Source organism: Antechinus flavipes, chromosome 3, assembly GCF_016432865.1.
Source record: "Antechinus flavipes isolate AdamAnt ecotype Samford, QLD, Australia chromosome 3, AdamAnt_v2, whole genome shotgun sequence".
In the NCBI taxonomy this organism is placed as follows: Eukaryota; Metazoa; Chordata; class Mammalia; order Dasyuromorphia; family Dasyuridae; genus Antechinus; species Antechinus flavipes.
The window spans coordinates 183,839,715-183,867,689 of NC_067400.1; the positions used below are offsets into that span (position 1 = coordinate 183,839,715).

At 34.0% G+C, this 27,975-nt stretch overlaps 1 protein-coding gene across 1 annotated transcript in view; it reads right to left on the bottom strand.

Moving 5' to 3' along the window:
• CNOT11 (CCR4-NOT transcription complex subunit 11) overlaps nt 1-24,255 on the bottom strand; it is a 36,810-nt gene extending 12,555 nt beyond the window's left edge. Inside the window, exons 1-5 of the mRNA XM_051984348.1 lie at nt 23,242-24,255; nt 18,738-18,902; nt 11,134-11,286; nt 5,049-5,251; nt 4,421-4,623 (exon numbers count right to left, since the gene is read on the bottom strand). Of these exons, the coding sequence (XP_051840308.1) occupies nt 4,421-4,623; nt 5,049-5,251; nt 11,134-11,286; nt 18,738-18,902; nt 23,242-23,758 (1,241 nt within the window). The 5' untranslated portion in view covers nt 23,759-24,255. The remainder of the gene's footprint in view (nt 1-4,420; nt 4,624-5,048; nt 5,252-11,133; nt 11,287-18,737; nt 18,903-23,241) is intronic.
• Nucleotides 24,256-27,975: the final 3,720 nt, after the last annotated feature.

Sequence of the window (27,975 nt, forward strand, 5' to 3'; positions counted from 1 at the left end):
TCCAATTTTAGCTAGACTCTAAGTATATTCAAGTCATTCTAACTAGATTGAAAGGGGCACTTAGCCCAGCTCAGAAGGTTTTCAGGAAAGCCAGTGAGGTCTTAATCACAACAGATCAGCAACCAAGACTCTCAGGCATAGCTCAGTAGCATAGCAGGCCAGTGCGACAACCTCCAGTCCTAGCACAAAAGGAAAATTGTCAATCTCAAGAAACTAAGCAATAAGAGGCGGGACTAGACATTAAACAGAAAGGGCCCCTGTGGTCAAAGCTCCACAAAAAATTTAGGACAGAGCCCTCTGTTACCCAAGAGCAGAGTATGACCTTTATGGAAGGGAAGGTGAGAGAGAGGGCATAAGGAAGGAAGAAAAGAAAGGAAGGATTTGACAGCTTCTACAATAAAGGATCAGAAAGCCTGAAATGTCATACTTTGGAAGGCAATATACCTGGAATTACAACCAAGAATCATCTACGTGATGAAACTTGAGCATCATTTTTCAGGGGAGGAGATCCATTTTCAATTAAGTAGAGAATTCTCAATCATTTATATAGAAAAGAACAGAACTAAATAGAAAATCTGATCTATAAACAAAAGATTCAAGAGAATCGCAGAAAAATAACCAAAAATATTAAAGGTAAAACAGGAGAGATAGAACCAAGATGATGGAGAACAGACATGTGAAGTCTTCAGATCAAGATCATATCAAGCCTCTGAACTGGTTTTAGAGTGACAGAACCCACAAATATTTGGAGTCTTAAGAAATTACCAGCAAAAGTTTTTTTTGGAAGAACTTCAGAAAAGGGCTGTTTCAATTGTGTGGGAGGGAGGAGGAGGAAGAGACAAAATGAAGGGAGCTGAGTAATCTACCAGGATACTCTTAGCCAAAATAAAGCAGCATTGGCTACTCTGTCCTGGTTCAGAAGACAGTGAATCAGCAGATTAGCTGTGAGACATCCAAAGTAAATACAAAAGGCAAATGGTGAGCCTCTGATCCCCAGAATAGTATGGGACCGGGACCATGACCATGACCACCCAGTCATCAGCATCAGCCCAGGGTACCATAAAGCTGTTGTCTGTAGAGGAATCTTGGGACAACCTCCCCTTTGAGCTAATAGCAGACTTCAGCCTTTAAAAATGAGCAAAAAAACTGATCATAGATAATTTTTATCGAGACAGAAAACAGACCTCAAACCCTGAGGATACTAAAGGCAAATTGTCTCCAGATGAAGGCCCAGTGGATAATATGAGTTGGTCCCCATATCATTAAGATTTTATGGAAGAGTTCAAAAAAGAATTCAAAAAAGATCTTAAAAGAAAGAAGAAAAATGGGAAAAGGAAATAAGAACTTTGTAAGAGGGCTTGGAAAAAGAAACAGAAATTATCTGAAGAAAATTCCTTGAAAAATAGATTTAGTGAAATGGAAAAATCACATAACTCCTTACAAAATAGATTTGAAAAAGAAACCAATGCATTGAAAAACAGATTTGTGAAATGGGAAAAAAAACCAATGAACAAAATACCTCATTTAAAAGTTTAATTGGTCAAATGCAAGAGGAGATAAAAAAACTAACTAAAGAAAATAATTCACTAAAAATTAGAATTGAATAAATGGAAGTGAATGACTTAATGAGACTTAAAGAATCCGTCAAACAAAACCAACAACAACAAAAAAAAGGAAAAAAAGAAAAAATAGAAGAAATATTCATTGGAAAAACTGATCGGGAAAATAAATCCATGAGAGACAATCTAAGAATTATTAGACTCCCTGAAAACCATGATGACAAAAAGAGGCTAGATATCACCTTTCAGAAAATCATTAAGGAAAACTGCTCTGATGTCCTAGAAACAGAGGGTAAAATAGCCATTGAAAGAATTCAATGATCACTTCCTGAAAGAGACCTCAAAATGAAAACTCCAAGAAATATTACAGTTAAATTTCAGAATTATCAGATCAAGGAGAAAATATTACAAGCAACTAGAAAGAAATAATTCAAATATCGAGGAGCCACAATCAAGATTATCAGTATTATTTTAAAGAATCAAAGGTCTTGGAATATGATATACTGAAAGGCAAAGAAAAGAACTTGGACTGCAGCCAAAAGTCAACTATCCAGTGAAATTAAGCATTATCTTTCAGGGAAAAAGATGGTCAGGTTCATTTATTTCTGATGAAAAGATGAGAGCTGAACAGAAAATCTGATCTTCAAATACAGAATTCAAGAGAAGCATAAAAAGATAACAAGGAAAGGAAAAAAAAACTTTTAAAAGTTAAAAAGTTTATATCCCTATATGGGAAGATGGTATGTTTAACTCTTGACAACTGTATCTCTGTTATGGTTATACTTAGAGGATGTAGGTATAACTTGATTTTATTGTGATAATATAAAAAAGAAACTAGAGGTGGAAAGGGGATTATATGGAAGAAGAAAATGGAGGTAAAATGGGGTAAATTATATCTCATGAAGAGGCAAAAAAAAGAGCTATTACAATTGAGGGAAAGAAGAGGGGAATGAGCATTGTGTGAACCTTACTCTCGCCTGATTTGGCTCGAAGAGAATATCAGACACATTTAGCTTCACAGAGAAACTTGTCTCACTCTACAGGGAAGTAGGAAGAGAAAGAGGATAGGGAAAGGTTAAAGGAAGGGAGAACAGAAGTAGAAGGAAAAAGGTATAAGAAAGGGGGAGGGGCTATAAAAGGGGAAGGCTATGTGAGATAGGTAGTAGTCAGAAGTAAACTACAGGGGATTAGGAAAAAGGTGAAAGGAAAGAGAAAATAAGATGGCAGGAAATAAAGAGTTAGTAATTTTAATTGTGAATGTGAATGGAATGAACTCTCCCATAAAAGAGAAGCAAATAGCAGACTGGATTAAAAGCCAGAATCCTACAATATGTTGTCCACAAGAAAACACATTAAAAGCAGAGTGATACAGATAGAATAAAAGGTTGGAGAAGAATTTGCTTCAGCTGAAGTAAAAAAAAAAAAAAAAAGAGGAGGTAGCGATCCTGATCTCAGATCAAGCAAAAGCAAAAAATAGATCTAATTAAAAGAGATAAGGAAGAAAACTACATCTTGTTAAAGAGTACCAAAAATAATGAAATAATATCAATACTAAAATGAATGCACCAAATAGTATAGCATCCAAATTCCTAGAGAATTTAAGAGAGCTGCAAGAAGGGTTATATAGCAAAACTATATTAGTGGGAGATCTCAACTTTGGTCTCTTAGAACTAGACAAATCAAACCACAAAATAAATAAGAAAGCAGTTAAAGAGGTAAACAAAATGTTAGAAAAGTTAGGCATGATAGGTCTTTGGAGAAAATTAAATGTAAACAGAAAGGAGCCTATATAAAAATTAACCATGTAATAAAAAATATCAATCAAATGCAGAAAGGCTTCTGAAACAGTGAATGCATCTTTTTCAGATCATGATGTAATAAAAATTACATGTAATAAGGGACTAGGGAAAAATAAACCAAAAATTAATTGGAAATTAAACAATCTGATCCTAAGGAATGAGTGGAATAATGAGACAACATAGAAAAATTTACGGGATGCAGCCAAAGCAGTTCTTAGGGGAAGTTTTATATCTCTAAATACTTGTATAAAACAGATTAAGAGAAGATCAATGAATTAATTGAGCATACAACTTAAAAAATTACTGAATTAATAAACAAAACTAAGGGTTTTACTAAAAAACCAACAAAACAGATAAACCTTTAGTTAATTTAAGTAGAAAAAGGAAAGAAGAAAATCACATTGTTAGTATCAAAAATGAAAAGATTGACTTTGTTTTTACTTTTTTGATTTTTTCTCTCAAAATGATTTATATGAAAATATGTAAAAATGAATATAAATGTAAAACCAAGGGGGGAAAAATGTTTTACATGTAACTGGGGAAAATAAAAAATGAATATTAAACACACACACACATATACACATATGTTTTAGTATGGAGGATATTGTCCTCACTGTAATTTCTTTTGAAATATGGAGCTTGACTGAAAAGAACTTTTTACTCTTATTTTCATTAACCAGAATATTTCATGCTTTGACCATGCTGAACATGAGTGTATTATATGTAGGTAAGGAAAGCCTATTAGCATATTCTTCAGCTAGAATACTATTTAACTTACTGTCAACTATTAATAAAACCGTTTTTTTTTTTTTTTAAAGAAATGATAAGGATAATTTCACACAAAACTTACAAATAGAATTTCCCCTTTAAATCTAAATATACATATTTATATTTGTAAACATAAATATGGAAATTTTAATTCTCCTATAAATTAACTATTTTCTTCAAAATTGTACTAGTTTTCCCATTCTAGATATAAAGGAAGTAGCTGCTGAAAAATATGAGTCACATACATATACACAGAAAATTTAAGCTCCAATTTAGTAACAAAGAAACACTTACCGATTTACAACTTCCATTGAATGTAAAGACATGTCCATGTTGACCAGGACTGAAAAATACTCTGTTATCTGGCTTGACTGCATTAATTTCAATAGCATTTCTATAGCAACTAGAGGATTATTTTCTACAAGGTCAGGCAGTTTGGCAGGAGAGAGGCCAATATGATAAACGAGCTTGGGATCTTTTTCCAACTCCCCAAGGAGCTACAACAGCCAAATATAAAAGAAAAGTCATACTTTAACCAATCTTCAAAATATCATTTTTACATACATAATCTAGACTTCTGTTACACTTCCCATAAAAGTTGGTTATTAACCAATCTAATTATGTCCTAATTCTTTTATTATTATTATATAACGTTATAGAGACCTCCCAGTGAGGAAACAATGTAGATGAAGTTAGTTTTTGAGAATTGCCATGTGGCTCTGAGAAATTACATGACTTGACAAGAGTTACATGAATAATATGTAAAAAAAAAAAAGACTTGAACCCAATTTTTCTTCCTAATGAGGCTAGCTCATTGACTTTTTTTTGCCACTAACTGATCCACCTCAGCTAAATCATTAGAACATGTATTTGAATCTTCAATATACTCAAATCCGAATTATCAAATCTGAAACACACTTACCTGTGTTTGTTGTGGAGAAGACAAGGGACTTTTAAAAGCTTTAGCCATTATACGTTTGATCTCAACACCAGTGCTATTTTTAATACACATGGATTTGTCCCACTGAATTGAATGATCAGGCTCTGTTGGGTTTAACCAAGCAAGTTCATCTTCACAAATATGTAGCGGAGGTGGTGGACGTATAAATTCTGGTCGAAAGTGACCTGTAACATGAAGACTTTTTTTTTTTTTAACTTCTGAATAAAGTATTAAGTTGGGCTCCTAAAAAAAAGTGCATTTATTCTAGCATTATATTTACACATGCAATTTAACACAGTAAAACCTTTTGTAATGAAGATATATTCCACTGACAGATTTATCAGAAACGTTATAATCAGAGATAGAAAAAGGAATTCACATTTTCCTCTAATAAATTTCTACTAGTCTGAGGACCACTAGTTCTTTTCGGCAGACATCTTTTTGAATCCTAATTAGGATCTATCCCAGTTCTAAATATTCTACAAATTTGGTAAATATGCCTCGTATCTCTATTCAATTAGTAAAATTACTGAATGGGCAACAGTTAAGAAAAGATGTCTGTGGCATGTCAGAGATTTTTCTTCAGGTTAATAGACATCAACCACATTCAGCATTCTTGGGGTCCAATCATTCAGCTAAAAAGTGACCTAATTATACTAATCTCAGTTATGTTCACAAGAATATTAAGAGAAAGTGCTGCCTGCCTTGCTAAAATCTAGGTATTACTATATCTATGCTATCTTCCTGAAACTTCCTGAAGTTAATTCAATATTATTTCTTACTGAAACTCATCCTGACTCTTAACAAAGAGTCCAAGTATTCACAAACTTTTTACTGAGCTGTTCAAGAATTTCCCTTTAGACTGATACCAAGTTGAGATTTCTGGGAATGTCTCTCCCCCTTCACAATACTTTTCAAAAAGAGAAATATATTACCTCTAGTAAATATACCTATTTACCTATTTAATACAATTCCTCAAAGATCACTAATAAGTCTTCTGCAATCAGATCTGCATGTGGGATGTAAGTCATCTGGATCTAGAGACTTTAACTCATTTTTATTTCTTTTTAAAATCATATTTCTTATATGCCTTTTCCACTTTGACAGAAAAATGAGATGCAATAGAGTAACTGATGAGAAAAGTTTTCTTATGTGAGACATTAATACATTGTTGGTGGAGTTGTGAACCTATCCAACCATTCTGAAGAGCAATTTGGAACTATTCCCAAAGGGCTATTAAACTGTGTATACCCTTTGATCCAACAATGTCTCTACTGGGTCTGTATCCCAAAGAGATTATAAAAAAGGGAAAAAGACACATGTTCAAAAATGTTTATAGCAGCAATTTTTGTAGAGACAAGGAAAAGGAAACTGAGTGGATGCCCAGTAACTGGAAAATGGCTAAATAAGTTATAGTATATGAATGTTATGGAATATTATTGTTCTAAGAAATGATCAGCATGATGATTTCAGAAAAGCCTGGAGTGACTTGCATGAATGAAATGAGTAGAACCAAAAGAATATTGTACATAACAACAACAAGATTACGTGATGATCAAGTCTGATGGATATGACTTTTTTCAACAGTGAGGTAATTCTGGCCAGTTGCAATAGACTTATGATGAAAAGAGCCATCTATGTCTATAAAGAGAACTGTGGTGACTGAATGTGGATCACTACACACATACGCACACACACACTATATTTTTTGTTGTTTGCTTGTTTTTTGTTTTCTTTCTCATTTCTTCCCCTTTTGATCTGGTTTTTATTGTATATCATTATAATAATGAAAAAATGTATAGAAGAATTATACATATTTAACATATATTGGATTGCTTGCTATTTAGGGGAGGGAGGTGGGAGAAAGGAGAGAGAAAAATTTGGTACATAGGGTTTTGCAGGGGTGAATGTTAAAATCTATTTTTGCAAGTGTTTTTTAAAATAAAAAGCTATTATTTAAAAAGAAAAAAGAAAAAATTCATTATAGATGCAAAAAAAAAAGTTTTCTTGTAGACAGTTAACATCTGTAGCCAGTGCTCTTATTCATGGTCTGAACACAACTTTAAAACAATAACCAGTCTTTACTGTCTTTAACTTTGTTCTATTGGACTACGCATTCTGGATTTTACCTTTCCTAACACTATTCATATTAACCTAGGCTACTCTTCTGGATTCAAGTAATCAATAATCCTCTGTGATATGCTCTTTGTTCCTTAAACAAATTTTTTTTTAATGGAGTTAACTGGACAGCAAATTGAAATTGCAACAGTACTTTAAGATGCCTCCTATCCTTTTTTGACTCGAGATTATAAATTACATAATTAGAATTTCACTTTTTAAAAAGGCTCTAAATCTTTTTTTTCTTTTAGAATTCTGGTCATGAAATCAGAAAGATCATGATATCTTTTTTCAGGATCTCCTGAAATGTACCTTCTTAAAGTCTAAGGCATATATCTGACAATCATGAGAGTTTGCCCAGGGAAGGAAGTGCCCCGTTAAAAAACAAAAGATGGGAACACTATAGGTTTCCTAATGTCATTCTCCCATTGAAAATGTGTTAAAACTTGACTATGACTATTGTTGTTTAGTGTTTAATTAAGTATAAGGAAATTAAATTCATTTACCTTAACAGACATTTTAATCACCTCTATATATGACAAAAACATTACCTGTGAATGATTCACTATTCAAGAAATTTGTTAATACATTCACTATTATCATATCATGTGAGAAAAATATTTACCCTCTTCCATGGCTATGATTATACCTTTAACCCCAATCAGAAAATGGATGTTGATGGTCACAAATGGGAAGGAATATGATTTGTGAACTAATCACCACAAATGTATATCACAACTAAAAAGATTACCCAAACTACCATACTTTTTTTTCTAACAGTACTAAGCACCTTCAAAACAAACCTCAGCATTTTAAGAGTCTCTTTCTACCAAAGAATAAAAACAAAACAAAACAAAATTTATGATTTCCCACCTTTTTTAAGTTAAAAAAAATTGATTTAACTATATAGTTTAACTGAAAGAAATTGTTGATTTTAGCCTATGCTAAAACTAATGTCTCTCTGTGTGTATGTATATATAAACAGAACCAATACTATTTGTTGAAAAACATATGCAACAGATGTTTTCACACATCCTTGTGTATTTAGTGATCAACATTTTTATCAGATGGTTTTGATAAATTTTTTGGTGTGACATCTGATACCAGGCACTTGTATATCACTCCTAGGGGGAAGGGCAAAAACTAGGTACATTTAATTGAAAGAAGTAACAGTTATTAGTGGTTTGGGAGAAGTATACAAAAAGGTTCCTAAAGCAAGGAACTCACATTAAAGGATTTTTATCAGCAATGCTGTCCTTTTGTAACATTATCTGTATTTAAAGAGAAACGTAAAAACTACTATGTTAAATATTTTAAATAAAACATTAAGCTTTTCAAAATGGACTGCTGGTGATAGTGATTAATAAAGTTATTTAGCAAACAAGGCTGGCAAAACAAAGGTTTAGAAGCTTAACTTCAAAATCCCATTTGGTCATAGTTTGCCCTTCTTGGAACATGTCAACAAACGAGACTTTTCTGCTACCTCTCTCTTAGAACAGCCAAGGCCCATATTAATTATGTATCTGTACAGTACTCTCAAATCTTCAATTTTCAGTTTTTTTGGTGGTAATATTTTTAATAGCTTTTTATTTACAAGTTATATGCATAATTTTACAGCATTGACAATTGCCAAACCTTTTGTTCCAATTTTTCCCCTCCTCCCCCCCCATCCCCTCTCCCCAATGGCAGATTGATCAATACATGTTAAGAATGTTAAATTATAAATTAAATACAATATAAGCATATATGTCCTAACAATTATTTTGCTGTACAAAAAGAATCAGAGTTTGAAATAGTGTACAATAAGCCTGTGAAGGAAATCAAAAATGCAGGTGGACAAAAATAGAGGGATTGGGAATTCTATGTAATGGTTCATAGTCATCTCCCAGAGTTCTTTTGCTGGGTGTGTAGCTGGTTCAATTCCTTACTGCTCTATTGGAGCTGATTTGGTTCATCTCATTGATGAAGAGGGCCATGTCCATCAGAATTGATCATCATATTGTTGTTGAAGCATATAATGATCTCCTGATCCTGCTCATTTCACTCAGCATAATTTTCAATTTTTTAGGATATTTTGGCCTAAACTGTACCATCTGAACACCCTAAAAATTCTATATTTTCTGGTGAATATGGGACTTTCCCTGCATTTTAAAATTTTGTTTTAATGTTTTCTCAAACAGTGTTTTAATGATTTTCTTCAAACATTTAAAACCACCAATGAATTTTTTCAGTCCTCATTCTCCTTTTATCTATTTGACAACATTAAGTATTTTCCTCTCTCATGAAAGTTAGTCATTTCCCTTGGATTCCCGGCTAATGTTTTATATATTCAGCCATTCACCAAACCTTTCTGCTCTCTTAATCTATTTTAATTATCACCTTTAAATAAGTAATTATATTTTTAGAATGTATTTTTCAACTGCCTAATAGGATCTCTCCATCTTAATGTCCTGCCATTCTCCTAGTTAGGATAACTCAAAATTTCAATCATCTTTTATTTCTCCTTTCCAATATAATTGTCAATTCTACTTCTGAAATGTTTTTTGCATCTGCCTCATTCTAGAATACAATATAGCACTGGCTCTCTTAAATCTGTTCTAAAGTACCTAACAGCATCCTTAGTGATATCCTGCTTCAAGTCTATTCTAATTACATTGCCACCAGAGTAAACTAGTGCCCTCTGGGAAAAACCCTGACACAGCAGAATTCCAGAATTGTTTCACACCAACACCAGGTAGTGTTTGAGCTCAGACAAATGATTGCAGTACCCAAGTTCTGGTCATGAAGTTCTCCTATGAATAGGACTTGTCTTATTGTGGCTCTTGTAAGAGTCACAGCTCACTATTTAGCCATTAATATAATGTTCTGAGATTTACCCACACTAAAGTAGGTCTCAGACTAGAGGTGGCCCTATGTCTAGTTTCCCTCCTCCAATCTCTATAAAGATTTTTGCTTTATGACTATTACTGTTAGCTTCTTGGTTTTATTTAAATTTTTCAGAATTAACTGTAGTTTTAAAAACCTGTGAGCTCTTTGGTATTCTTAGAATTAACAGTAGTTGTAAAATTTCTGTGTGTGGTCATTTGTTTTCAGGCTTGATGATACCTCTTTTCTTTAGGTAGTTACTAACAGTCACTATTCATTAGATCTTGTCATTCAACCAATTCTGAATGCATTTAATCTTATCATCTAACTCATTATCTAGCTAGTCAACAAGAATAATGAAAATATTGTCAAATGTCTAGCTGAAATTAATTTCTGATTCACTGATCATGCATGTATAGAAATCCTCTCAAAATAAAAATGAAGTTCGTTTGGAACAACCCGTTATTGAAAAATCTGTACTGGTTCATAGGAAGCTAAGTTCATGAATTTTCTGCTATGTTCCAGAATTTTGCAAAGAATTTAATATGTCTTCAACATACTTATAAAATGCATTGTGGGGAAAAAAAAATATCAAGATGAGAAGAAAATGCAATGTATCAAAAAGTGTAAAAAGAACTGACTATAATGCCAACATGAAACTCAAACCAAGATTGACTATAAGACTCGTGTAATACTATTTTATCAATGAAACAGCAATGGTATTAGATAAATACTGAAATTATGAATAAACATTTAAGAAACACCATATTTTAGTCTTGGCTATTATTAAAGCTGTGACTACTTATTAAGAGTTTATATACATCTTGTATAACAATTACAAGTATATGATAAATTGTATAAAATCCTTGTAGGCGAATATTTAATAATAATGGTACATCTGGGTTTATAAAACACTTATATAGTTGATCATATCTTATTTTTTTTTTTTTAACAAGATTGCTATAACAGCAGAGCAACTATATTCTCAAATTACAGTCATTAAAACATCTAAAGAAACATTGACATTTATATAACAGCATTATAAAATCTAACAAAATGAATATAATTTAATTTATATACATACTTTCAATAGGTGGTTTTGGTCCACTGACTAAAGCTTCTGTGATCTGTGAGGCAACAGAACTATCAAAACCAGAATTTGAAGAATCTGGATCTGGATCACTGAGAATGCTAGGGAAGCTAGCCTTGCTTTGTGTTGGTAATTCAGACTGCCGTTCTGGGGGGAAAAAAATGAGGCCTTTAAAATAACATAAAGTTAACAGTTTGTAATTATTGACAGGGTTGTCAGAGCACAGTCTAAGTTTGAGCAGGCAGAAATGAAACATTTATAGCCTTCCAAGGAAATGATGTTCCTCCTAGGGTACTGGCAAACAGGACAATGCTGTCCTAAAACAATTCTTAGTGACAAAATAAGAGGAAAGAAAAAACAAGTTAGCAAATCATGGACTAATTAAGTAGATAACAGGTATTTGACATAATTTCTAACAAAATCCAACCCATAAAATGAATATGGTTAGTGTCATGAGGAAAAAGATTTATCCTTCTGGGAGTACTACAACTTTTTATTTCTTCCAGTTTTTATGGAAAGAATTAAGAACACATGCATTGCACGATTCAAAAATAAAAGTAAATTGTATGTCAAATTTTTTGCCTACCAGCCTGGAAAATGTTGCTTGAAGCTAATCAATCCCACTGCAATACATCTGAATTTTAGAACTCCAGAGAGATGTTTTGTGTAGCTAGTTCCAAAGCAGACAGCTGCACTTTTTTGCACTTGTGAAAAAGAATGGATTGGGAAATCTTCAGTCTAGGTAAAGGAAGACTACAAGCTCAGTTACAGTACCTTGTCAAATTTCTCAATCTTTATTTAATTTCTAAATCATAAGATAATAGAAACTGTTTGGGATTTAATTTAATTTCCAGTCTACTGAACCTAATCATGAGAGACATTTATGAAGTGTAAGTGCCATGAGATAATTCACATTGTGATGTATTAATGCTCTTTTACTAGCTTTATTAAAGTAATATCAAAAAAATAAAAACAAAAAAAAAACCACATATATTTCCCTTTCCACAAAGTCTGTGTATATGTCAATATGCTGCTATGTGAATACACTAACTCACTCAGTCTCAAACTGTTCATAGAATCACTCTCCTATAACGATTAAAGGTATGCCTTCAGACGACATTTAATCTAGCATCCAAAATCAAAATAAAGTCGAAAAAATTAGAGAAAAGATTTCATTGAAGTGCTGATTCCTAAACCTTACTTATCAAAACAAATGAACAAAAATATAAAGAGCAACAATTTATTTAAAGATTATCAAAACTGTTTTACTGCAATATTGTATTAGTTTATTGGTAATATGTCCTGTTGGGGTTGTTCAGTTGTTTCTAATTCTTCATGACTTCATATGGAGTCATATGGAGCAAAGATAATGGAATAGTTTGTCATTTTCTTCTTCAACTCATTTCACAGATGAGGAAAATGAGGCAAACAGGGTTAAGGGACTTGCCCAGAATCACAAAACTACTAAGTGTTGGAGGCCATATTTGAACTCAGATCTTCCTGATTCCAGGCCTGACGCTCTTTTTCACTGTGGAACTAGCTGTCTGGTAATATCCTACAATCTATTATTCCTATATAATAAGGTCAACTTATATAAATATATAAAGGAAAGAATAAAAGTCTGAATCATCTGCCAAAAACAATTCCTTAAAGATATGGAACAATTTTATATCATTAAATAGGATTTTTCACTTAAATAATAAAAAACATATGTCCTGACCACAAAAAACAGACCTGCGAAGAGAAAAATACCAATTTTAAACAAAGTACTCCAGTTAATCTAAAAAATCATTCAGTAAACAAATACTGTGGAAAATGATACTATGGATTCTTTTTCTCACTCATAGGTCACTAAAGAAGTTGATGAACATACTAGTGAATGGCATAATCACCACTTATCTTTTGGTGTATCTAAAAAATAATAGTTTGTAATATATAGACAGGATAAATACAAGGACTTCTTTTGGTCACAGACACTCCTTTTTCTCCAAGGAAAACAGAAAATTTGGACAAATAAAGAAAAAAGCCAATATAGGTCATGAAAGGAATTTGAAAGATCATACAAAAAGCTAGCTGTCAGCTGAATATCTCACAATTCAATTATGGCCATGCTTTGCCAGATCACATATATATGGTTTTGGCTGTGGAAGAAGGGATGAAAGAATGTAAATGACCTGATATATTTTCTGTTAAATCTAACTGACAGCTGGTATTGGGCCTGTACTATATGCAGTCACCACTTTGTGCTCTGATCTGAATAAAGGTATCCAGAAGCATGTTACATTTAGGAGCCTATCCAGTATTATTTTAATTTTGAAGAGATTTAGTCAATAGCTTTTAGGCAGAAAGAATCGAAAAGGGGGAAAAAAAAGGACCACAAACATTTCAGGACCTTTCTTATATTTTCACAGTGTTATAGTTTTGATTATAAAAGGTTTCCTAGCTCCACAGGAAATATGAAAGTTGGGGTCAGAGATAACTTCTATTCTAAATGACTCTAGATTCTTAGACTGATTTTTGTTATTTTCTGCTGTGTTATGAATATATTTGCCTCTAGCTGTGTCTGACAGTGATATCAATGAAAATGTAGCTGATCAAGGTCACCAATGTATCATTAAAGTTAAATTAATTCAGTCAAGAAATATAATATGCCAAAACGTTTACAATAAAAAAAAAATTAAAAAATACTAAGTTTAAGTGCTAAAAATCTTCAGTTAGTTGGTGGGAAATTTCACTTAGAGAAACATCTTGTTTCCCAGTAATGGCAGATAAATTGATTTGAGGGAAGAGGGCTTTCACTAATAGAAGTAGTCAATTATATCAAAACACTGGCAAAATTGAAGCTGAAAAAGATGACATCTAGAACACTTTAAGATGAAGGTGGAAATGCCTAAATACTTTGGATAAAGAGAAGATAAAGAGGAGGAAAGAAAAACATTCTTATCTTGTGCTGCTGCTAATACACCAAAAAGGGTGATACTGGGGAAGGGGAGGGAACACAATCAGTTCTCTCTTGAACATGCTTTCTCTATCTTAAGCTATTCCTTATGATCAAATGCCCTGCTCTAATCATAACTCATCTATCAGCAGAGTCCTTCTTATTTGTTTGAATTTATTAGTTTCTGACATTTACTTTTCTAAAATTTTGATTTTTTTTTCTTCCTCTCACCCCTCATCTCTCTCCAAGACAGCAATCAATCTGATACAGGCAACTCACATACAATCAAATCAAATCAAATCAAATATTTTTCCACATTAGTAAACAAAAGGGAAAAACAAAAGGAAAAAAACTAAACAAAAAAGTGAAAATGGTATGATTCTAATTGCATTCAGACTCCAGTTCTTTCTCTGGATGTGGATAGCATTTTCCATCATAAGTTTTTTGGAACTGTCTTAGATCATTGTATTGCTGAGAAGAGCAAAGTCTATTAAAGCTGGTCATCTGCACAATGGTACTGTTACTGTTTATAATTTTCTCCTGATTCTGCTCCCTTCACTCAGCATGTGAGTTTTTCCCAGATTTATGTGAAATTCACTTGCTCATTATTTTGTATAGAACAACAGTATTCCATTACATTCATATGCCATAATTTGTTCAGCCATTCCCCAAACGATGGCGAGTTCCTATAAATATTTATATACATGTGGGTCCTTTTCCTTTTTTAATGTTCTCTTTAGGACATAGACTTAGGACTGATATTGCTGAATCAATGCCTTTTTGGCATAGTTCCAAATTGCTTTGCAGAATAGTTGGATCAGTTAACAACTGCACCAACAATAGTGTTCTAATGTTCCATATCCTCTTCAATATTTATCATTTTTCTTTCCTATCATCTTAAGCAATCTGATAGGTATGAGGTGGTATCTCAAAATTGTCTTAATTTTAAATTCTGTAATCAGTGGTGATTTAGAGCACTTTTTCATATGCTTATAGATGGTTTTAATTTCTTCATCTGAAAACTGCCTATTCATATCCTTTGTCCATTTATCAGTTGGGGAATGACTTGTATTCCTATAAATTCAATTTTCTATGTATTTTAGAAGTGAGGCCTTTATCAGAAATATTGGCTATAAAAATTGTTTCCCAGCTTTCTGCTTCTGTTCCAATCTTGGTTGCATTGGCTTTATTTGCGCAAAAACTTTTAAAAAATTTAATATAATTAAATGTATTAATCATATTGCATTTTATAATGTTTTCTACATTTTGTTTGGTCATAAATTCTCCCCTTCTCCATAGATCTGACAAGTAAGTTATTCCTTGCTCACCTGATTTACTTATGGTATCAACTTTTATGTCTCAGATTATGTACCCATCATGACCTTATCTTGGAATAAGGACTGAGATGTGGTTCTATGCCTACTTTCTGTCATACTATTTTCCAGTTTTCCAAGTAAGTTCTTATCCCAGACTCTGATCTTTGGATTTAACAAACAGAAGATTACTATAGTCATTAACTATTGTATCTTCTGTACCTAACTGATTCCACTGATCCATTATTCAATTTCTTAGCCAGTATCAACTAGTTGTGATATTTGCCACTTTATAATATAGTTTTGGATTTAGTATGGGTAGGCCCCCTTCCTTTGCATATTTTTTTTCATTGTATTCCTTGATGTTCTTGATCTTTTGTTTTTCCAGTTGAACTACTTTTTCTAGTTCTAAAAAGCATTATTTTGACAGTTTGATTGGTATAGCATGGAACAAGTCTAATTTAGATAGAATTGCCATTTTTATTATATTAGCTCAGCTTATCCAAGAGCAATTGGTATTTTTCCAATTGTTTAGATCTGACTTTTTTGGTGTGAAAAGTGTTATCTAACTGTATTCATGTAATTTCTGGGTTTGTCTTAGCAGGTAGACAACTCAAATATTTTGTCTATAGTCATTTTAAATGGAATTTCTCTATCTATTGGTGCTGGGCTTTGTTAGTAACATGCAGAAATGCCGATGATGTGTATGTGTGGGGTTATTTTATATCTGCAATTTTGCTAAAGTTGTTAACGGTTTCAAATAGATTTTTGGTTGATTCTCTAGGACTCTCTCAAAATACCATCATGTCAAGTGCAAAGAGTGATAGCTTTATTTCTTCATTGCCTAATTCTTATTCCTACAATTTCTTTTTTCTTCTCTTACTGCTAAAGCTAACATTTCTAGTACAATATTGAATAATAGTGATTATAATGGGCACCTTTGCTTCACCCCTGATCTTATTGAGAAGGCTTCTAGTTCCATTACATATAATATTTGATGGTTTTAGAAAGATACTTCTTATCATTTTAAGGAAAATTATAGTGCTTATCCCTATGCACTCTTGTATTTTTAATAGGAATGGGTGCTTTATTTTGTCAAAGGCTTTTTCTGCATCTATTGATTTATTAGTTTTGTTACTGATATGGTCAGTGATGCCAATAACTTTCCTAAATACTGAACCAGCCCTGCATTCCTACTATAAATCCCACTTGGTCATAGTATATTATTCTGTAATAAATTGCTCTAGTCTCTTTTCTAATATTAATTTAAAATTTTTGCAACAACATTTATTAGAGAGATTGGTCTATAATTTTATTTTCTCTATTTTAGCCCTCCCAAGTTTAGGTATCAACACTATATTGTAGGATTAGTTCTTCATCTATTTTTCCAAATTAATTATTCTTTAAAGTTTTGGCAGAATTCACATGTAAATCCAGCTGGCACTGGAGATTTTTTCCTAGGGAGTTCACTAATGGTTTCTTCAATTTCTTTTTCTAAAATGGGGTTATTTAAATATTTTATTTCCTTTTCTGTTAATCTGGGCAATTTATAATTTTGTAAATATTCATTCTTTGACTGAAATAGTCCTTCCTATTTTTTAAATAGTGAGGTTGTCAATAAAATATCTATCAGTTCCCTAAACCTCTAAATTAAAAGGAAGACATGAAGTAAGGGAAAGAGATCTGCTAAAATTCCACAGAGTGATGGTAATTATAAAAAAAAAAGTTTTTAAGAAAGTCTATCTTTGGTCAATATTTCTTTTGTGATAGGTTTATGTTATTTCACTTAATTATTTGCTTTCTGTATAGGAAAAAGTGAGAAGATAAATATGTCCCTTTACTGAGTTATTAACAACTCATTTATTTTCTTTATGAACATCTCATACTGTGATTCTTATTTTTTTCTCTCAGGAATAAAATCCCTTTAAACAGTACTGATCATTTTTAATCATATTCCAGGAAGAGTAATCGATTTAACTTAGTGAAAACTTTAGCAGAGAAGAGGTGGCAGAGTCCAAGGCAAGAGATCAAAATTGATCAAAGATCAATTCCTGGACCAGCTCTTTTCAGTACAATTTCATTATTTAGTTTGAGACAAATTTCCATATCAAACACAGCCATATTTAAAATTACATCTTACTGGCAGAATGATCCTGAACAGCTGCCTTGTCTTAATAAAAAAAAAAAAAAAAAAGGACCAATACTGTATTGTAATGTTCATAATTATCTGCAAAAAGCCCTACAAGAAATTAATCAGTTTTTGAAAAGAGAACAACATGACAGAGAAATCTACAAACTCCCCTGTTCCAATCAGCTGCCAAAATTATCTTCCCCCAAACAGTTATGACTATGGCATCTCCTGATGAAGTATTTTCAGTGACCTAACTTACGCTAGAGTAAACAAAGATTTCTTAGCTTGGCAATTATGTATCTTCTGTTGGTCCATGCCTTACTTTCTTGACATGTCAAACATGCTGAAATGTAAAGTGTGAAGGGAAGCAAACCTGAAATTGGCATTTATTCTCCAGTATACCATGCCTGGATAGATTTCTCTTATCCCTCCTTCTTAAATCCCTTACTTTCTTTCAGATGCCACTTTCTTGATGATGCCTTCTCTTATTACTATTTTCTCCTTATCACTCTAATTCCCTTCTTCTCAAATGATCTCATCTTAATTAACAGTGCCAATGTTTTAACATATGCCTTTCAATAGGTACTTTTCTTAATTCTATGGATGTATTGTCAACACCTAGCATAGTCCCCTCAGAAACAGTAAGTGCTTAATAAATATTTGTTGAGTTGAAGTAACCACCATTTATAGTGTATTTCACATAACTGGCTAGTGATTAGATTTTCATATTACAAACTCTGCTTAACAATTTAAGATTTTTAAGGCACTTTCTTGTATGTCACCTAAAGAAATATTATTTCTATGACAAACTATTACTGATTTCATTAAAGATATCAATTAATCTGTTTTAAAGAGAAAATAATTTTCTGCATTAGGAAACAAAGGTGAGATTTAAGTGTATATGTTTAATGCAAAATAACATGTTATGAGAATAAGAAGTTATTACCTTATAATTGAAGAATGTTCCTATTAGCAAAGAAAGCCTTTAAATTACATCCAGTATTCCTCTGAGGCAATTAAGAAAACAAATGATTTAGTCAAATTGTAAGATGGATTCATTCAATATATTGTTAAGATGGGAAAAACTTGAAAAAAATAAAGATTATAGGTATTGTGCTCCAAGTACACATTTACCTTGATCTTTGCTTTAAGGACAATATATAAATTCATCTTTTTAAGTTTCAAAGAAGTAATTATATACTGTTTATTTTCTTACCAGCTAATGCTAGCTGAAGCCCACTGATATCCACTGACTGGGCCATGTTTCCTACATCCATTAAGGCAATCTGTCGAGGTGTCTTTTTGAAGAGTTCTCTTGGTGGGGCCAGCATTAGCTGGGAAAGAAAAAACTTTTCTGGTGGAGTTATAGGAGGCAAAAATCCTGGGGGGGGAAAAAAAAGGCTTCAATAAAATTGCTAGGAAAAAACTCAAGTCTTTCAAAATTACCGATATACTCAAACATTTGGCAAAATGCTTAACATGTGTGAGATAAGTCTAATTAACAGGAATATAAATATAAATGAAAAACAGACTACTCTTGAAGAGTTTACAATCCAATGAGATGACATGTACATAAATATCCGAAATGGATAAAATACAAAGGGAAAGTCCAGGTAAAGTGCTATGAAAAATTTAAGGAGAAAGAAGTCATTTTCAGTTGGAGTATGGGAAATGGGACTTTGAGGAAGGCTTGAAAGGAAGTTGCCCTTAAACCTTTAAGAATAGCAGAATATTTGATAGGTGGAGATAGAGATAGGAAAAAAGCAGAAAAAGAATGGGGAAAAGTAAGTAGATAAGGCTAGAAAAGCAGCATAGAGCCAAACTGTGGAGAGCTCTGAATAAAGGTTGTAATATACTTTATCTGGCTAATCATAGAAGGTCATTGAGGTTTTTAAGCAGAAAAAGGTGATATAGTCAGGGAAGAGGGGTGGGAAGGGGAGGTGTATTAGGAAAATTACATAGGGAACACTATAAAGGATAGATTGGAGAAGGAATATCGTTAAGGTCAGACATCAAGGAAACCCACCACCTTCAAAGTTTGTTCCCAATTCAAAATTTAAAAAATGAATTCATGTTCTCATCTGTCCTTGCACATCCTGAATGAACTCAAAGTCTTGTCTTTCTTTAAAAATCTTAATGTTGAATTTAGGAACACAAATATTACTTCAGTGTCAACTGCAGGGTTTATATTTCTATTAAACTAGTGAAATAATTGTATAGTTGATTCAAAGCCCTTTATATAGATGTTTAATTCCCACAACAAAACTGATGTCACAGGTATATCACTCCCATTTTTACAAATTTAGAACCTCTTTAAGTTTAGTAAGATTAACTGACTTAGATATATAGTTCATAAGTGTCAGAGAAAGAATGTGAATCTAAACCCTACTGACTTCAGTCCACTAAACTATAATGCCTCTGATAATTCACATAGACTGGAGGGAAAAGGTACCACTCCTACCATCTCTCCTACAAGAGGATATTCTATTGGATCTATGGGCTTTTAATCCCATAAAAGTAATCTGTGAACTATAATTAGATCAATAAACCTCATAGATATCAAAGTCCTCCAAATCTTAAACAAGAGGCTCAAGTTTTAAACTTCTTTTCTAAAAGAACAAAACTGAACCTAGCTCCAGGTCATCAATCCCTACCTTTGCTGCATAGCTTTTCATTTTATATGTGGCATGTAGTAATCTATGTTAGAAAAAAATACATGGTTGTAACCTTGAGTATGATCCCTACTTTCTTATAATGTTTAAAATGAATGAAGATTTAAGACTACATATAATGAAGATGATTTCAAAATTTTATGTCAAATCATAAAACTTAACTCTTATAAAGAACTTGAGGTCTTAATATTTAGGGTTGGAAAGTATCTTGGAGGTCTCTTAGTTCAAATCATTTTGAAAAGTATTTGAAAATTGAGGTCCAAAATAATGAAGCAAGTTGCTCAAAGGTGCCAATATAGTTGATAAATAACAAATTTAATAACAAATTTAGATTAGAATACCAATCTCCTAATTCCTGATCAAGGACTACTTCCACTAGGACATACAACTAGAAGAGTACACTTTTAAACAAATTTTCCTAAAACTCTCTAATAATCTCTGCTTATCCACTCATCTTTGGGAATTAAGTTAGGGTAGAGCCAATTTGTTTCATGCTAACCCAAATAAAATTTACTCTTCATTCTAATCTTAACAATAAATTAGCTATGTTATAACCAAAAAAGTGAAATTTCTAAAATACAAGCCCGACGTCACTCCTTGGCTCAAAAAGCTCTAGTAGCCATTAGTTTTATAGTACCCTACTGTTTCTAACCTTCCGCAGCTAGCTTTGCAGATATTGTACATTACTCCCTTTTATGCATTAATTTTCCAGTCATACTGATCTCCTTACCTTTACTGGCCTTTGTACCCAGATCATCTGTCAATAGGTTTGGAATCCACCCTCCTCATTTCAATTCTTCTGTTAGAATCTCTAGTTTCTAAGTTCAGTTAAAGTGCCACTTCCCATAAGAAGACTTTCTTGATCTTTCTGATACTAGTATTTATTTTTTCAGAAATTAATTTATGTAACCTTTGAATTTAATTATATTTACACTTGTTAATTTTCTAAGCAGAATACAAGAACCCAGAAAGAGTAGTATTTAGTTTTTATCTTTGGATTCTCAGTGCCAAGCATAGTAAATGATAGTTAATCAATTCTTATTTATAGATAATTAACAAACAATATGTTTATAATAAATTCTTATTGACAAATCCTAAAATTATAAAGCAGTGTTTTCTTAGGCACGAATTTTCCTTGAAGATGAATCTTCAGTTAGAACATTCAGGTGAACCAATAAATTCACTTCAACAAGCAGGTATCAAGTGGTCACCACTGGGCAAAACACAGAATCAGGAGACTAGGATTGGATATAGAAATGTGAACGTGTCTGAGGCAGCTAGCTGGCAAAGTGCACCAGCCCTGAAGTCAGGAGGACTTGAGTTCAAATCCGGCCTCAGACCTTAACACTTCCTAGCTGTATAACCCTGGGCAAGTCACTTAATCCCAACTGCCTCAGCAAAACAAATAAATAAATAAATAATAGATAAAAGGGAAAGTCATCTGAATAGAGATAATGTTTAAGCTGGATAGGAACTCCTAAGATCACAAAGAGTAGAGATAGAAGAAAAGAGCCTCCAAGGCAGAGCCTTTGAAGAAAATAACAGAAAAAACCCCCATGGATGACAACTCAGCAAAAGACTGAAAAATTAATCCAAAACATCATACTGGAGGAAAATGCTTTAAAGTATTTACTTTTTCTATCTTTGCAGCTACGTTAACATTTCATCCCTTCATGTTTTACATGATTGCACATGTATAAATAATCTCTATAAGACTGCTCAGTGTCTTAGGGAAGGAGGGAGAAAAAGATAGAATTTGGAACTCAAAAAACTTAAAAATTTCACTCCTTCCCTAGCCCCATTCAACCCACCAAAAAAAAAATTAACTTTAAAAAATACTAAATGGATTGATGAAATATAAACAAAGACCTTATTTTTATTCCCCTCAAAAGTCTTATATCTATTCCAGTTTCCAGAAAGGAAAACTAGCTTTGAGTTCATGTTTTTCATAGTTTCTAATGAGTACTGTTCTCAAATTAAGTTTCAATTCCCATTTTAAGTACAACTCAAGATTTGGGAACATAGTAAAATTCACATTCCAAGGCAACTGGAACAGAAGAATCAATTTCCAGGAATAAGAGGGACTCAAATATTTGAGTCTGGAACAAGAACCCACTTTTGCCTTCATGTTAAGATATGGGAGGAAAAATAAAAGGCTTCCCAATGTCTTTGAAAAGACTGTTGAAAGATTTTAGTGTCTTATTTTTTCAAACTATATTCCCACTCCAGTTTTACTTCATGTTCTTGATATATAGAAGATGTGGGAAAATGCCAGATAATGATAATGCTTATCATGTTTTATTAAACTGAAATTCAATCCTCCAGGCATAAACCCACCTTCAAGATTAATTTGAGACATCTCTGCAAAGAATAGGTAATTTCTAAGTTGATTTTTATGGAAGTGGGGAGAAAGGGGAAGAAACTCCTCTAAAAGAAGTATGTCATCAGAGTCTTGATGCAAGATCATAAAAAAGAAGAGAAACAGAAGTAGGGCAGACCCCTACCAAACTTTTGCTAGTGAAAACATGTGGCCTCTAAATCATGTCTTCCCTCACAAATAGAAAAGTAGCGCCCCATCTACATGATAATAAAAAAAGGGCATTTTTTTATGGACTAAAGAGCTGTATTTGAGACTCTGAACTACTTTGTGGTCACAAAGCTAGAGATTCTTAAACTGGAATCTGAACTTTTAGTAATTGTATTTCAACATAATTGATTTCTTTTGTAATCTTAGATATTTTAATCTGTACATTTAAAGGCATCCTTCTTGATAAGAGGTTCATAAACTTCACGAGTCTGGCTAAAGATTTATGTCATACAAAAAAGGTTGAAAGCTTGTGATGTAGGACAACCTCCTCATTTGTGCAGATGAGGAAAGAGACCCAGTGGAGATAAAATGACAGATTCAAAGTCATTCATGGAGTAGAACCAAGATTATAATCAAAGAGATTAGAAATCCAGATCAGTCTCCCGCAAGACATACTTTCTCTCTTTGGGAGTGCTTCAGACCGGTGGGGGAGAAGGTGGGAAGCTGGTAGAGCTCCGTACCTGAGAGCGGGGGCCGATCCGGCTCCTGGCCCCCTCGGCCAGGGGACGCTGGGTTGAGCAGATGGGCGAAGCTGGCTGCAAAGGGGTTAGCTGCCAGGGGCTCAGTGCGGTACATCTCCCAGAGCAGATAGAGCGCGGTGAGGCGCTGCGCTGCGCTGGGCAGCAGGTCTGGCTGTTGGAGCAGCATCACCAGCACCGAGCCTAGGCGAAAATGGTCCGCCTTGCTGAAGTAGTGATGAAAGGCACTCGACAGGCCCTCGAAAGTACTGCCGCCCCCGGCCTCCTCTGAGATGATCCCCAGCAGGCTGGAGAGCTCTTTCGGAGAAAGACTCATCCTGCCCCCAGGGCCGCCGCTGTTGCTGTTACCGGCGCCGCCGGGACCGAGGCCCCCGACCCCGCCACAGGAGCTCCCGGGGCCGCCGGACCCGGGACCCGCCGCCGCTGCCTCCTCGCCCCCCCGCGACTCCGAGGCGGCCAGGAGACTGCAGGGCGCCGGGCTCCCCCCGCCACCGGGCATCAACCCCCCCGCCGCCTCCTCCTGCCCCGCGTCCTGGTCCCGGTCTCGGTCCCGGCCCCGGCCCCGGCCTGGCCTAATTGCCCGGATCCGTCGCCTCCGCCGCTTCCGCCCGGCGCCGCCACCGCCACTGACGCCCAAACTCCCGCTCCAGCTATCACGGCCACAGCCGTCCTGCCGGTTCTAGCTGTCGTAAAGACCCGCCGTTAGACGACAGTATCGTAAAGCACAACTCGTAGAGTTGGGAAGAGGAAGGAGACAGATCCTAGAATCAAGGATACTAAGTGGCGGAGCTGGGAGGAGAAGCCAGAAAAAAATTACATAATGAAAGGGGCGTGGTCAGAGGGAAGGAATGGAACCGAGAGGTTAATTGGGAAGAGAAAAAGTAGAGAATGGGGCGGGGCCTGAAAGAAAAAGCGGAGGATCTAGGAAGAGAGTGAAGAAGTGAGACTGAGGAAAAAAAAGGAAAGAGGATCTGATCCTGGGGGAGGAGTCTGGGGAAGAGGCGGGGCAAATAGAGACAGGTGGTACGACTACTTCTCCATTCTCGGGGGAACCCTTGGGTGAGAGCAGCTGCGCAATAACAGTAGCAGTAGAGTAGCGGTTGAGTATCTCTGTTGGCTGGAAGAATGATTTGTCACTTTTCCGTCTTTAGTCCATTCAATCGTGCCCTACTCTTCCCTAGCTCATTTTATAGATGAGGAAACTGAGGCCAATAAGGATTAAATTGCCCAGGTTTATACGATTAGTAAGTGTCAGAATCCAGATTGAACTCTAGAAGGTGAATCTTTCTGACTGGAGATCGGACGCTATCTACTATGCCACCTAGCTACTAGAGCTTAAACCTGCACTGATTTTCTTCTGTAATAAAAACTTCATATTTATTAGATAAGAGCATAGATTGTTTCCCTAGGAGTGAATAAAGTTTGGGCATCTCCTTTGTCTTAGGATCCTTTCTAGTTATCGGTACTCTCCTTTTAGCACTCTTTCTTTATCATGGTTTAATATATCACCTTTTGCATCCTCCCTGGTAACACAGTTTTCCCTTAAGCCAGTTTCATATCTGGCTTATTGTTGGCATCTTCTGGATTCTCACTTTCACTGCCTTTCTTTTCTGAATGTGATCCCAACTTAGGCTACAAGAGAAAAACTTGTTTTAGAATGGCATCCAGCTCCTTTTTACAGATGGGCAAAATGAAGACCACAGGAGGAAGGGAAATGATTTCCCAAAGTCATCCTATGATTCAATGCCAAATAAGTTTTCACTCCCAGGTCAGAGTTCTAACAGACTTCTCTCTTGGACAGCTTCTGCCTCAATTCATTTGTTTTTTAAAAATGAAGTGAATGGAGATTTAAATCAGTTTGGGAAAATTTTGGAGTAGAAACTCCTTTCAGTGCAAATCAATAATTTCCATCTTTGGAGTTGCTTTGGAGTTTCTTGGAAGCACTGAGAGACTGTGATTTGTTATCAGTTACTCAACTAATACAAGTTGGGCAAAATTTGAATCCAGTTGTTACTGGCTTCAAGGTCAGGTCTTTATACTCACTCTATGCCAAATTTTTCTTTCCTGAGATTTAATCACACCCCCTCAAGTTAATGTTAAGAGCTTTGGCCAAATGACATTACTGTCATTATTAATTTTAATCTTGGATGTGCTAATAGTTATAGTAAAAATGGGAAGTCACTTCCTCTTTCCTGAGCCAGATGACGTCTAAAGTTACTTCTAGCCCTAAAGATGTGGAAACATGGAAAAGTATAAAGAAAACTGCCTTCAATATGGAAATATATTTTAAAGGATTTAACCTATATTGGATTGCTTGCTGTTTTGGGGAAGCAGGAAAGGGAGAGAAAGGGAGGAATTTGGAACACAAAAGTTTTCCAGAAATAAGAGTTAAAGGCTATCTTTGTCTGTATTTGGAAAAATACTTTAAAAAAAGAAAATACTAGATGCTATGAGGAAAGAGATTCAAGGCTATTAAAGAAGCACAGAAGAAAAAAAAAATCATGCTTAAGAGAAATTTCATGAGTTTCCCTACAAAGGAGAGAAAAGGACAATCAACAATCAGAAGCTGCGAATTACCCTTTTACTATGTGTTCTCCAAACTTGAATTCTTTTCCCACCAGACTCTAAATTCCATAAAGTCCTAGAATGACAGCAGATATTTTGTATTTATTCTAGCTTTCCGTGCAATTATGTTCACTTGTAAGGAAACATTCTCTGCTTGTAAAGCTTTTGCCTCTCTTTAGAGGAAGGTGAGATCCACAACTCCCACTGATTTACATTGAGGCTGAGGAATCATTGGGCCCTATGAGTATGATACTAGATATCCAAAGACAGGCTTTCAAAACAGTTTGGGAAAGCGTTTAGAAAGATTCCTATATGATGTACTGAAACAAAAGAATGTCTTCATCACGTTCAAACATTCATTCATAAAGCAATTTGTGCTATAATCCCCGTACTTAAATACTGATTGCTTAGGATTCAGTTCTCTTACATTGACTGTGGTCATTCTAAAAAAAAGCTAAGATATTCAAATTTGATGATTCAAAATTCTTTCCATAAGAGGACAGAAACAAATAGAAAGACTAAGGATTCTTTCCAAGAGTATTTTCCAGACAGAATAAGGTAAAAATCATTGAATTTAAGATAGCATTTACAATGGACTGAGAAAAACATCCTGATGTTTCAGAATAGTGTTAGGTGCAAGAATGGTAGGAGACCTGTATCCTATATCAACTGGTGATAGTGAAACAAGAAATACCTATCTTCATTGCTACAAGAAGAACTCTTGGGAAAGATTATATTTCATCAGGACTTGTTTTATTTCATTGGATTCAATATAGACTATAGAATGTCTAGTCTTTGGGTTCTGTGAAAATTTTCCCCCTCAATTGGTTGGAAGGATTTTTTTTGAAAAACAGTTAATGAAAAAGTTTTTGAACCAAAAAAAAAAAAAAATCAGTTCTGGCTTTAAAGATTTGATTCAAAGAGAATTATGGTAAGCATTTAGGAAGTCAATGACTTTCCTGAATGACAACAGATGTTCTAGTTTTCTGTGTAGTTGTTACAATTCTAAATAAAAAAATTCTCCCATTCCAAAGCTTTTACCTAGCTTTACAACTAGGCAAAATCCTCAATTCCCATCAATTTATATAACTTCCCTGAATGAGAACAGATCCTTTCTGCTTCAAATGTGTTTCTTATAAATAATATAGTGTAGAATTCCAGCTTTTAATCTACTCTGCTATCCAGTTCTATTTTATAGGAGAGTTCATCCCATTCACATTGACAGTTAAAATGACTAATTTAAACATTCAAAATTCTTTCCCCAAGAGGACTGGAATAAATAGAAAAATGTTAAGAAAAAACATATTCTTTAAACAAATAAGCATGTTCCAGAGACAATAAGGCAAAAGGCATTGAATTTTATGTAGCTTTTGCAGTGGACTGAGGAACAACTTGATATTTCAGAAGTCATAGTAGTAAGAATGGTAGATAGTGTCCAATTTTTGTTCTATTTTTCATGGCCCTTTATTACATGTAATTTTTATTTCATCATGATCTGAAAAGGATGCACTTACTATTTCTGCTTTTCTGCATTTGATTGTGAGGATTTTATGCCCTAATAAGATAGTCCATTTTTGTGTATGTTCCATCTACCACTGAGAAAAAAGTATATTCTTTTCTATACCCATTCAGTTTTATACAAAGATCTATCACAACTAACTTTTCTGAAATTCTATTCACCTACTGTTTATTTTGTGGTTAAAATTATCTAGTTCTGATAGAGGGAGGTTCTTCCCCGACTAGTATAGTTTTTCTGTCTATTTCTTCCTGCAACTTACTTAGCTTCTCAAGGAATCTGAATGCTTTACCACTTAGTGCATATATGTTTAGTATTGATATTACTTCATTATCTATGGTACTCTTTAATAAAATGTAATTTCCTTCCTTATCTCTTAAAGAGATCTGTTAAAATTGAATTAGATTAAATTAAATTTATTGTTATTAAATTAGATCTATTTTTGGTTTTGCTTGATTTGAGATTAGGATTTCTATTCCTGTTTTTTTTTTTTTTTTTTTTTTTTTTTGTTTTGTTTTGTTTTTGTTTTTATTTTTTATTTTTTACTTCAGCTGAAGCTCCAGTCTTTTATTTTTTCTGTGTATGTGTCTTTCTGCTTCAAATGACTAACTCTGAATTTCTTGCCATCCTATGTT